This window comes from Aythya marila (genome assembly GCF_965140915.1).
Source record: "Aythya marila genome assembly, chromosome: 3".
NCBI lineage: Eukaryota > Metazoa > Chordata > Aves > Anseriformes > Anatidae > Aythya > Aythya marila.
In genome coordinates this window covers 97,815,413-97,827,716 of record NC_139044.1, presented here as the reverse complement: position 1 = coordinate 97,827,716, position 12,304 = coordinate 97,815,413, and the positions used below count along the sequence as shown (strand labels likewise).

Here is a 12,304-nt window from a genome sequence, read left to right as displayed (position 1 = left end):
GCCAAGTCTCTGGGTTCCTTGTTAAGTCAACAGTTCCAGTTATCACTAACAGCACTGTTGTTCCTGACATTAACTGTTTTTTTCACTGCAGAAGAAACTACTTTGTCAGGCAAAATATAGTTAGGGAATGAAGGAAATAATATGATAAATTTCATTGATTACACTAGTATACAGTCCAGAATTTTTGGTCCAAATGAGCTGTAGTTTCATTTTAGCTGTGTAGAAGTTAGGCATCTAATCTAAGCTAGGCTTCTGTTATAGCAGTGGTTTTCAAACTCAGCTTTGTGCACGCCTACCTATTGACCGCTGAAGGTGTAAACTTCTTCAGAGAACTTACATGTACAGGTAGCAGAACAGCACGTGTCAGCTCAGTTTTCTTAACCACCTTTTATCAGTCTTTACAGAAATAGTCAGACATCCCAGGAGCCTGGCAGGCGTTGGTTCCAGAACAATATTCTGTAGCTGGCAAAAGATGCATTTCTGCAGTCCGTGACCCCCAGAAGGTCCTTCTTCACGTGTAGCCTAGATGTCCGGCTTAAACTGGAGACCTAACTTTTAAGTAGTGGGAGTTGGACAGGGTGGATGCTATCCCTAGCGACTGAACAGCTGTGTCCTGCCCTGTCATGTTTTCTTTCTTTTTAACTAGATCTAGAGTTCATAAATATTTGCTTAAGTTGTGGTACTTTTGTTTTTTCTGTTCATTCTTGTCTCTCCTTTGAAACAGAAGTGTGACTGTGTGGTGAATAATTAGCTGACTAGCTGAATGTTGGTGTCCAGATACTGTTCTCACTAAACACTCCGGGCCGATTTCTCCAAAGCTTTTATTTTGCTTACTTCAGCCGTGCTTTCTGTGAAGGAAACATTCCTGTTTCCTTTCATATCTCTTTTGTGCTTGATAGTAGATGTTTGTTACATATGCTTGAATGTGTGAATAACAGAATGAAACAAAGGAAAAGGAGCCAGTGAATTCCATTTCTATTTCAAGTAAAGCTTCCTCAGCGTGCTGTTTCCTCTGAAATGCCTGTTGTGATGTACACATCCGTTAGCAGCAGTTCACGTGTAGATTCCTCTTAGAAACCACAGCAATTGCAAAAAGTCTGCTGTAAAGAACATCCTGGGCTTTGGGCTTCGCAGAAACGTTGGCTTGTCAGCAATTGAGAGGTTGCATTGACCTTCCTCTTCCTGGTAGTCGTTTCAAGGTCCCGTCATCCAGGCTTTCTTGAATGCAGCAGTTACTGCTTTTTAGCACTGTTTCAAGTACTGTCCTAAAAGACAGTACAAGCAAAAAGAACTAGGAAAAAGTGGAGCCATAGTATTGTCCTATGGGCTCGTGTTTGGATGTCAAGATGCATATTGATTTTAAAAGATCCCACAATCACAGAATGGCTCGGATTGGAAGGGACCTTGAAGATCACCAAGTTCCAACCCTCCTGCCGTGGGAAGGGACACCTCCCAGTAGATCAGGTTGCCCAGGGCCACATCTAACATGGCCTTGAACACCTCCAGGGATGGGGTATCCACAGGTTCTCTGGGCAACCTGTTCCAGTGCCTCACCTCCCTCTGAGTGAAGAATTTCCTCCTGATCTCTAATCTGAATTTCCCCCCTGTTAGATTAAAAACATTCCCCCTTGTCCTGTCATTATCTGATAGAGCAAAGAGTATCTCTCCATCTTTTAAGTTCTGTTTAACTACTGAAAAACTGCAATGATAGAAATGTAGGGTCTGTTGATGGCAGTCCTGTGCTGTCTGTAAACAGGATTATCTGCACCTGCATAGCTATCTTTGTACTCGAACAAAGGTCAGTCACAAAAGTCATCCTGATGCATGTATTTCTTTAAAGTTTTACACAGTACTCAGTCTGCTGAACAGCAGATTTTCTGAATTAATAAATAGAATGCCATAAAACACAGTGACTTGCCACAACAATAATCTGTGTATGTGTATCTTCCAGCTCATCCTACGAAAGCAGTGGCACTGTGACAACTGGCCAGAGGTATTTATTAAAATGGAGCGTACCACTGGGACAAGTGGAAGTCATAGAGTACGGCAGCAGTGAGGGCCAAGGAGAGAACTGCAGGTTTCCACCCCAGCACTCTGCTGAAAATGTCGTCATTAACTCTAAGCCAAGTAAGTGACAGCTGTTACAGATTTACATATTTCATTTTTTTGCTAAAATACATATGTCAATTGCAGTGGGCTACAGAATACAAAGCATTTGGTGCAAGAAGAATTCTGTAACATGGACATTAACTTAATCTCTTCCTTTGGAAACTGAGAACTCAAGTGCTAAGACAATCTCTTGCCTTGCAGCGTGAATTAGTTGTGTTTGTCCTATTTCAGAGTTTTATGCATGAATGCATAAACAATTCTAGAAGTTTAAATCCTGAATGTGTATGGACATGCAGTAGATTTTTCTTGGTGTAGTAGGGCAGTTATCCAATGGTAGCTGGTTGTACAAATGTTCTTATCCCAGAGTTACAGTGAGGAATTTCTCTTTGATAAAGTTGACAAGCCAACCTGTTGCTGTGGCATCAGAGTCTGGCCACAAGTGGTTACTGAAGGGCAGAAGTTACTTCTCTGACGTCTATAGTATCCCGCCCTTCGAGCACGGTATCAAGTTCTTCAAGGAAGAAAACCCAAACACTTTAATATTAATTTTGATGAGTGTTTTAAAAAATATGCCAATAGAGAACTTCCTCCCAGCCTCTCTCCAAAAATGACCTAAGGCTCTGAAGTTTGCAAGTTCTTTCTGTGCTCATTAATCCATCCTACAAGCTTGCCAACTGCCCTCAAGAGATGTATGAATTTCAAGAGTTTACTCAGTAGCTAGCCTTATATTTATATATATATATATAAATTCTGTATTTGTAAGCATATTTAATATACCTAGATTGTGAAGCATATTAATGGATTGTAATTTAGATTGGTTTCAGTGCTAGCTCTGGACATTATTTCACACTATGTTTATTTAATATTGCATGCTTGGCCTTGTGATTTTTTCCACAGTTGTGCTGTAAGGAGGCAAAAATATTATACTTCAGAACTGAGGTGTGGCTGCAGCATTTAATACCCCCCTTATTCTTAATGACAGTGTCAGGCCTTTTTGCTCCTCCCTTTTTAAATAGCCTAAGAACATTTTTATAGGTATTTATGACTCTTTTTTCAAGGACGACCTCATTCCTAGAACTCCTTTAAAACGTTAATGGTTTATTTAGACAACGAGATTAGAGCTCTTAAACTATAGATTAACAGGTGCTGTATACATGACCCCAAGAGGAGTGAGTACAAGGGACCGTGTAACTTAGAATTGGTTCCCCTCATAAGAGTATGTAGGTGGAACAGCTTATGAATATTGCTAGCGCAACTTTATGCAGCAGCTTCATAATTGATTATATCAAGCCCTTGCCTGTCAGCAAAATCACATAGGAAGTGGAGGATGAAGGGAGAAAGAAAAAACCCTTACCCAAACTATCCTGTAGAACCTACTTGATTTTTTTGGTTTTGAGGTTTCTGTTTCATGATGTGTGGTAACAATAAAAGAAAAAAAAAAAAAAAAAGACTTTGTACATCATTTGTAGTCTCAAACTTTAAATTAAATTGTGCTCAACAGATAAAAGGCAAGGTGAATTTGCTGTTCACTTAGTAAGCTCTGATCACTGCATTAATTCAGTCTTCTAATAAAAAGGATTGAAAGGTAATAATTAAAAAGTTTATGAAGGATACTGGTTATACAAATGAATAAATCTTCTCTCAACTTTAATCAAGCATTTCTCTGAAATGATCCAACTAAATCAATTATAATCAGTCATGAAAAAGGATGAGCTTAGCTTTGCTATTTGCATGTAGTGCTGTGTCAGCACTAGCTGTTACTCTGAATGCAGACTTGTCCGAAATGACCTGTATAGACAAGTTTGAAGAGACGCTTAATTGTGTTCGTTTTTCTGTAGAGGTGCTCTCTTAGTTCCAGTTTTCTTAGCTGCAGAAGATTAAAGAAGCTCAGAAAATAGTCTTCTTGCAGAGAGAAGGGATTGGTTAGACAGTAGTGGTTCACTGTTGCTTAGCTGCACCTACCAAGGTACTGTATTTTATATTTGATGATGACACATCATCATTGTAGTCTTGCATTGTCAGTGAAATATTTTGGGTGTTTAACACAAATGACAAAGCATTACTGGCAAAATATTCAATCATTGCTTGGCTGAAAATACATCACTTTATAGTCATATGTTGCGTTTCCCTCTGGTTTTGAAGTATTCCAAGGAACTGCTGTGGCTTCATGGAATGTGTTTTTAATCTGTTGAAGAGCAAGACAGCCTAAACATCTAATGATCGAGAGCAATTTGGGATGCTAGAGGCAAAATCGTGGTTTCCTTGAACTAGAACCATGTGTAGGTCTGTGTTTTCACCTCTTATTTCTCTCTGTGGAAACTGGAGAAGAGCAGAATGATGATGATTCTGTGTAAAAGCAATAGGGGGGTCACCTCTTCCATTTCTGGAGAACCGAGTAAAGAAAGTTTGTATCTGCAGCACACTGGGTTAAATATTTCCCCCATTAAGGCTATTTACTTATATTACTGTTGCGATCAACAAGAATTCTGTATAGTGTCTGGTTGTGTCCTTGTGAGGATTACAAGTTGTGCCATGATGAGAAAAATGTGATTAACTTTTTTTCCCCACCAGAATCCTTGAATTCTATGACAGAAGACAACTGCCATAAGCGTAGTATCTCACTAGTAACAGCTAAATGCAAATGGCACCCTAAGCTTTCTACCACGTTGCAAGAAAAAATATTTTAAAGATGCAAATTTTACTTTGGGTGTTGCAGGAAAAGTAATAGCCGAATTTGAATTAATCCTGTATAGGTTGTAATATGCAACTGCTGAAAGGTTGAAAGGTTTTGTTAGTACCTATAAATCAAGGGTGTACTTTAGTACTGTTTTAAAGAAAAACAAATGTTGCGGGAACATTGTTTTCAGTTAGCAAAATCATAAATTTGCAGTTTTCTACTCAGTTCTGCTTTGTGTACCAGTCGTTTATCTCTGAATTTTAGAGGAGAATCCATTTAGGGGCTGTTCAGTTAAACTTTTTTTTTTCTTAAGGCTTTCTTGTCTCTTGCCAAGAGATACTGTGTGGCCTGAGGGTGTGTGTGGGGAAAGCAGAAAAAAATCTGAGTTTGTTCTGCTATGATCCTTCTGTCTTTGATGTGCTTTTCCCTTACTCCTGTTATTCTCCCCTAGCACCATAAGTAGATTATGAGATCTTTTAATTATGAACATGGAGAAAGATTGAAGTCTCAGCTGTTTGGCAGATTCCTTATATTTGTACTGTACTTAATACTGTTTTGTCATGGGGAACAATTATAACTTGTGTTTGCTTCCTGTAACAATATTTAAAGCACAAAACATTTCATATTCTCAATTTTCAGGAAAAACATAAAAAAAAAAATAATCGTGTTTTATGGGATTTTTTTGAGCGAATCCAGCAGAGCCTTGTTCCCTGTATGAGTTAATCTTTGAAAGTCTGTGAGTGTAAGCCTCTGGCACCCCAACCAGATGGTTCCTGTAGAAATAGCTACCTTAACTTTGTATGCCAAAGAGGTCTGATGTGTTAATTTTCTTCAGTGGAACCATTTGCAGCAGGATGAAGTTCTTCCCCAGTAAATCCACATACTGTTTGTATCGGCTATACTGATTCTCCTCTACATCCCAATCCTTTTAATGGTGCTGGTTCATGCGAAGAAGCATAGACACATTTATGGTGTTGAAAAATTGAATTAATGGGAAAAAAATTAATGTTGTTATGAACAGGAAGTTTTGATTCACTTGTGCTGGAAGAATTGTGTCATATAACGGATTTCAGTAATCGGTATTTGAAGCATGTTTAAAGTGGTTATGAGAGCATTTGATTTGTTTTTACGGTAAGATATGAAAGATGGTATAATGCTAGGTGAGGTTGCAAAGTGCAAGAAACAAGAACTGTGCTTCAGGACTCAAAAGGAACTTGGCAAAGGGATTGTGTTATGTGAGGAGAACCCTAGGTAATAAATGGTTGAAAAGCTCAGAAGAGACACTTACCTTAATTACACATCTTCAATACTTAATGTCAATTAGTGAATTCCATTCTTCCATTCAGTTTTGTTGATACTTGCATCGACTTCACTCTATCTGCACTACTGACAGTGACAGATTCAATGTTCGCATCTAGACGACTAGTTTCATTCGGTTTGGTTTTCCTTTCTTTTTCTGCTTGCTTTTGCCCCAGACAGCTATGTGCTTATTATGGTCCTGAGGGAATGAACATCAAGTTTAAGGCCTCCTGAATGTTAATATTTGCTCTGTCTGTTTGTGGGTCAGTCTTACTGTTCTGTGCGTTGGTTTCCTCACCTATAATACGATCTCTAGTCTGGGTGGGAGGCCTTAAGCAGTCAAAGTATCTCAGGCATGTAATGCATCTTGTGGAAATCTAATGGAGACCACAGTTCACTTAAAACCACCCACAGGTAAATCAGTATCTTGGATAATCCTATTATCTCACAGAAGAATTGAAAGAGTAATCCAAGGCTATTCAAGTACCAGGTATTGCTAACCTAAATTTCTTTTTTTTTTTTTTTTTTTTTTTTTAATGTAAGCATCTAAAGCAATCAATACATTTGTTTTGCTATCTTTTTCACCATTATATGCTACTTTATTCTGAATGTTCCCTAGTAGTTGAAAGGATTTACCTATTGGCTATTTCCTTGTCTTCATGTTTATTACATTTTTTTTCTGTTGGCTTTTGATGAAGTTTACTGCAGTGTTGCATTGTAATAAATGATAATCATTCAATCAAAAAGGAAAAGCCAACTGAATTTATAGAAAGAGGGTGGCAGGTAAATTAAATGCTACTTATCTTCTTGTGATGAAAAAGAGGGAGGGTGAAAGAGCAGTGAGCACAAATTGTTTTTTAATCCAGTCCTAAATATGTCTCCAAAAGTTATAAAAATAGGGTCAAAGGCAAAATTGTAACTTCTCGTTAAAATGTACTGTGTTCCATTCTAGAAGAATGAGAAGAATGAGATCTTCACTTAAAAATCACCCTTCTGGAAATAGAATCACTGATTAAAAAAATATATATATATATTTCACAGCTCTTTAAAGGGATATGTAGGAACAATAGGTAAATACACTCTCCAGAGTTTGTTTCTTAGACCCCAGCATGTATTTTTATGAGTTTGCAATTTCTGCAGGCTGTTGACAGATGGTGAAATGTGGGTTCTGTGCTGAGATGAATTTCTGTTTGGTGCTGCAGTGACAGCGACCACCCTGAGTTGTCTGTTTACTGATGCTCAGGGCAGCTCAAGAACAAACAGCGTGAGCTGTAAAAGTTTTACACAGTGTTTAATGTAAGAAGACTGCACTGTAAAGGCTCAGAAGCAAAGAGAGTGGCCTAAACATGCTGCCGTCACTGAGTGAGAAGCCCGTGCCTGTCAGCAGCATCTTGGCTTTCTGCTGCTAGTGGTATTCATTAGGAGTGATATGCAGCATAGGCTATTACTTAAGCAAAGAACCATTTAATTTTAACCATATGGCTAAAAGCTGAAAGAGAAAATGAGCAAGACCCATCTGTACAATATATATCATGCAGTGATGAGTGTGGGAGATAACAGTAAAATGAAATAAATGGTTTAGCACGTTTGAGTTTATGGCAGAGTTTTAATGTTATTTTTTTGTTGTTGTTTCACAGATTTTCAGTTCATTGCAAAAATCAAACCTCAGCTTCACTAAATTGTGATTTCTCTGCTTTCCTGATCAGTCTAGGGATAAATTTTACTCCATTTCCGCTTGCTTATGGTCTTGATCTCTGTTGTTTTTGTTTGTTGTCAGGCGTAACACAACACTGAAGTGCAGACGTGATTCTTCTGCGTTTCCTTCTGCTTTGTGCAGTCGGTTCATGTAGGTCTGTGAGTGTTACCAGGGAAACAGGTAGGGGTGTTTGATGGGCTACAGTGTGTGAGCACTTGTGTTTCTGCCACTGTCTTCTTACTCAATGGAAGAACAGTTTTTCTCAAAAACAGAAATAATGCTGCTGCAAAAGCCATTACCACTGAAACTGACTTTTGCTGCTTTGTCCAATGAGAAATGTGGAGTTAGGGAAGGAAAATATGAAGGAAATAAAGCTGCTTTGTCATCACTTTCAGGCTGAACAATTATAATACATCATTTAATACTCAGTCTTGCTTACTGCGGACATTACACCAACTCTAGCATTGGTGATAAGGCTTTAAAATTATGATAATGGCATGAATTGCTAGGTGACCTAACTTTCATCGCTGGGATGAATTTACACTGGTATCATCTCTGGGATGATTTACACTGACAGTGTAAATCTTTGTTTCAAAACTAGTGAAAATAATCTGTATACTAAAGTAATGTAATGTGCATAAATGTAAACTATTGTTAATATATGTGAACAAAAGACCAGAGATTTTAAATAAATCTCACTCCAAACACAGCCTGTTCAGCCAAGCAAACCCAGAGACATTATATAGTTCACTGGCTCAGCAGATACGTGTTTTCAACTGGTGGATTATGCATAGATTAAATTAGGTGTTACATTTTTATCTCACCCACTTTAGAAGAGACTCCTTCCTTTGCTTTTCATACCCTTTTTAGTGGTTGTAGGGCTTTGACATTCAGCTCACAGAAACCTTTTTGTGGCTTGGCAGAGGTCTTATTCACATCTTGACACAGAGTAGTAAAATGAGTAGAAACTATGAGCAAACGAGTATGAAAAAGGGAGGTTGAGCTCCCTCACAGTACAATTTCCACATGAGTTGCAGATATTCTAGTCTCAAATTCAGTGGAAACCACTGACAGCCTGGCCAGCGTATGGTCCCTTGCAGACCTATCTCAAGATAGTTCGTTGCAGTACTATGATCATGTAAGTACATTCAGACATGCACTTTCACTGCCTGTTCATGTCATTGTTTATCTTCTCACATCCAGTTGTGGTAGTTTCACCCTGATGGGCAGCTGAGCTTCACCACACTGCTCTCTCGCTCCTAAAAAGAATGAGAAGAGAAAATACAATGAAAAGGGCTCAAGGGCAGGGATAAGGGCAGGGAGATTGCTTGCCAATTACTGTCACTGACAAAACAGACTCAGCACAGGGAGATTAATGTAATTTATTGCCTATTGATAGCAGAGTAGAACAGTGACAAACCAAATAGCAAACCAAAACCACCTTCCCCCTATCTACGCTCTTCTGCTTCCTCCCCCCAAGCAGCGCAGGAGAACAGAGAATGGGGGCTGCGGTCAGTCCCTGACACTTTGTCTCTGCCGCTCCCTCACGATCACTCTCTGCCCCTGCTCGCCTTGGGGTCCCTCCCACGGGATGCCGTCCTTCCTTAACTGATCCTGCAGGGGCTGCCCACAGGCAGCAGCTCTTCAAGAACTGCTCCCACATGGCTCCGTACCACGGGGTCCATCCCCCAGGATCAAACTTCTCCATCATGGGTCCCCCACAGGTGGGCGGCAGCTCCCCCCAAACCCCCTGCTCCTGTGTGGGCTCCTCTCCACAGGCTGCAGCTCTGGCCCGGGGCCTGCTCCCGCGGGGACTCTCCATGGGCCGCAGCCTCCTCGAGGCCACATCCACCTGCTCCACCGGGGGCTCCTCCACGGGCTGCAGCGTGGAGATCTGCTCCATGTGGGACCCATGGGCTGCAGGGGGACAGCCTGCTCCACCAGGGGCCTCTCCACAAGCTTCAGGGGAATTTCTGCTGTATGCCTGGAGCACCTCCTGCCCTCCTGCTGCACTGACTTTGGGGGCTGCAGGGCTGCTTCTCTCATTTTCACACTCCTCTCTCTGAGCTGCAGTTGCACAGCAGGTATTTCTTCCCGTTTCTTCAATCTGCTCTCCCAGAGGCCCACCCAGTGTCACTCACTGGCTCAGCTCTGGGCAACAGCGGGTCCCTTTTGGAGCCAGCCAGAGCTGGCTCCGATCTGACATGGGGCATCTGCTGGGCTCTGCCCACAGAGGCCACCCCTGCAGCCCCCCTGCTTACAAAACTGCCGTGTAAGCCCAACACACCAGTTCCTCTCATATCCTTTACAGCCATGCAGTCACACTCCAGAGGCTCCTTGCAGCTTCCCTCGCTTCTTATGAGGTGGGGGCTTCTAGGTTCCTTCTGCCCTCCCGTTGGACCCTGCAGGTGGAAAGGGTGAGGAAAGAGCTGTAGCACCTCTCTGCTTTCATTCTACAGTCTCTTTGCTTCCAGGATTTTCTTTCCCCATGGAAACAGAGACAGGAACTTGAGGTGCTCTGACTTGTACCTGCAGTCAGTACGTGGCCCAGGGAGGCACTTTGTATCTGTCCTCCTGGTGTGCTGCAGAGGAACTGGGCTGTGGGCTGAATTTCATCTATCAGTCATCCTGTTTCCCTCCCTCCTGTTCCCTACTGGTATAGCTGTTTCTGTCACTAGGAAAAATATTTATGGTGTTTTACCTCTAAAATTCCCTGCACTGTCAAGATTAGCTGAAGATTAATGTAATCCCTAAACCATGCTCACAGTGTATGAGCTACTTCTCACCCTCTTAAAAAGCTTTGCTTGTTGTTCTTGCATAATTTTACTCATGAATGGTATAGCATTATAATTGCTTGCATTTAATACCTTGTACAGTATTTGCAGTTGCAAGCTGCTGATTTTATCTGCACATTACTCAAGCTGTGTGAATAAGCAGGTTTGTGGTTGGACAGTAATTCTGTCCAAATTTTTGTGCGACCTATTTCTTTGGTGTTCAGATCTGATAGAATGAGCATGTATTGAGGCAGGTCTCAGCATTCATGCAGTTACCACTTAAGAGCTGGCAGGGAGGCAAAGCATGTTAAAAAATACTTGTCAGGATGAAGACTTGGACGATTTGTTTTCCAGTCTGTTTTATGTGTACTGGGTGGCACTGAGGACTTGGTTCATTATTCAGTGAGAATAAATACATTAAAAGAATTTTAGAAACTCAGATTATCATATTCAGTAATTTAGCTCTGAGAAATTACCTGTAGGTGCTTATATGATTAAAGTGCAATTAAGATTTCTTCCTTTGCAGAGGTTAGCCTGAGTAATGTCTCCTCATGTTTATGATAATGCTCTTCATGTTGGATGATGATGATGGTCTGTCCTGACAGTGTTGGTAATTAGGTTTGCTTGCACCGTGTCTGGATTTAGCAGTTCATGTTCTACTGATCTCAGGGTGTTTTATTGCTTGTCACTTAATATTCTGTACATGTTTGTGCTGCTTCTTCCCTGTACAAGGCTGTTAATAATATTAATAAACCTTATTTAGGGTTGTGCTGAAAAGCTACATTGAGTACAGCTGCTCACCCTTTTACCGATGGCTGCCAGCTAAGCTTTTGTGTCTTGAGATCATTCCTCATTTCCTATTTACTTCAACTTCCCAACCTAGAGACAAACACTACCCTGTGAATATTTAGTTTGGATCTGAGAATTTTATGAAACCTAGGGTGAACTAGGTTTGAGCAACAGTCAGTGGCTTAGGTTTTTCAGGGGCATGCAACTGCTGAGATCATGAGTTTGATTTGGCATGAAAGAACAAATGGGGCTAAGACAAAAATCTGCTTTTCGTTTATGAACTTTAAATTGATCTATGGGCGTGTTTGTCTTCAGATTCCCTCCATGAAGATGGGTTTTGGTTCCCAAGCCTACTTCTTTGGTATTTTACTGGAATTTCAGTTGGCTATTAAAACACTCTCGTAAAAGAAAAAACAGAAAACAAACCCTACACGCATGCTTTCCTGAGGTGCCTATGGAAACAGGAACAATGTGTGTAAGCAAGTTGAAAGACACAGATAGGAGTGGTGCTGTGTGGGAGCTGTCAAGTACTCTGCTTACATAACAGCATGTGCAGGAAGCTAGTGGTTCAGCATCTAAAAATCAGGTCTCATCTGCTTTGTCACCGGCTTTCACGTTTGTAAAGAATTTTCAGACAGAAGGAGCTAGAGCTAAGGAGGCACTTTCCTTGTGTGCAGCTGCTGAGTTCATTTGTCGTCTTCTGTACAGGGGAAGTTTAGGAGCAGTGGGGCAATTGTCTTCACCCACCTTCCAGTGAAAGTGAAGTGTTTAATTACAAAGGTTTTTACAAAGGGAAGGGGTTTAGTATTTAGCAATGGTCATTACTACCAATCACTAAGTGAAAGACAGTATTCCGAGTATTCATAATCTTTTTACCAACTCTGTTGATCAGTTCTTAAACAGATGGCTTGTGTATGTAAATGTCATATGAAAGTCTTCTTTTCTACTTGCATCAAGAAA

General features: G+C 40.6%; 1 protein-coding gene across 4 annotated transcripts in view; it reads left to right on the top strand.

Annotated features, from left to right (window-relative positions):
* ARHGEF10 (Rho guanine nucleotide exchange factor 10) overlaps window positions 1-12,304 on the top strand; it is a 120,726-nt gene that overhangs the window by 57,466 nt on the left and 50,956 nt on the right. For all 4 annotated transcript variants that reach the window (XM_082757692.1, XM_082757694.1, XM_082757693.1 and 1 more), the window contains one exon: window positions 1,952-2,127. In XM_082757692.1, coding sequence (XP_082613818.1) covers window positions 1,952-2,127 — 176 coding nt within the window. The remainder of the gene's footprint in view (window positions 1-1,951; window positions 2,128-12,304) is intronic.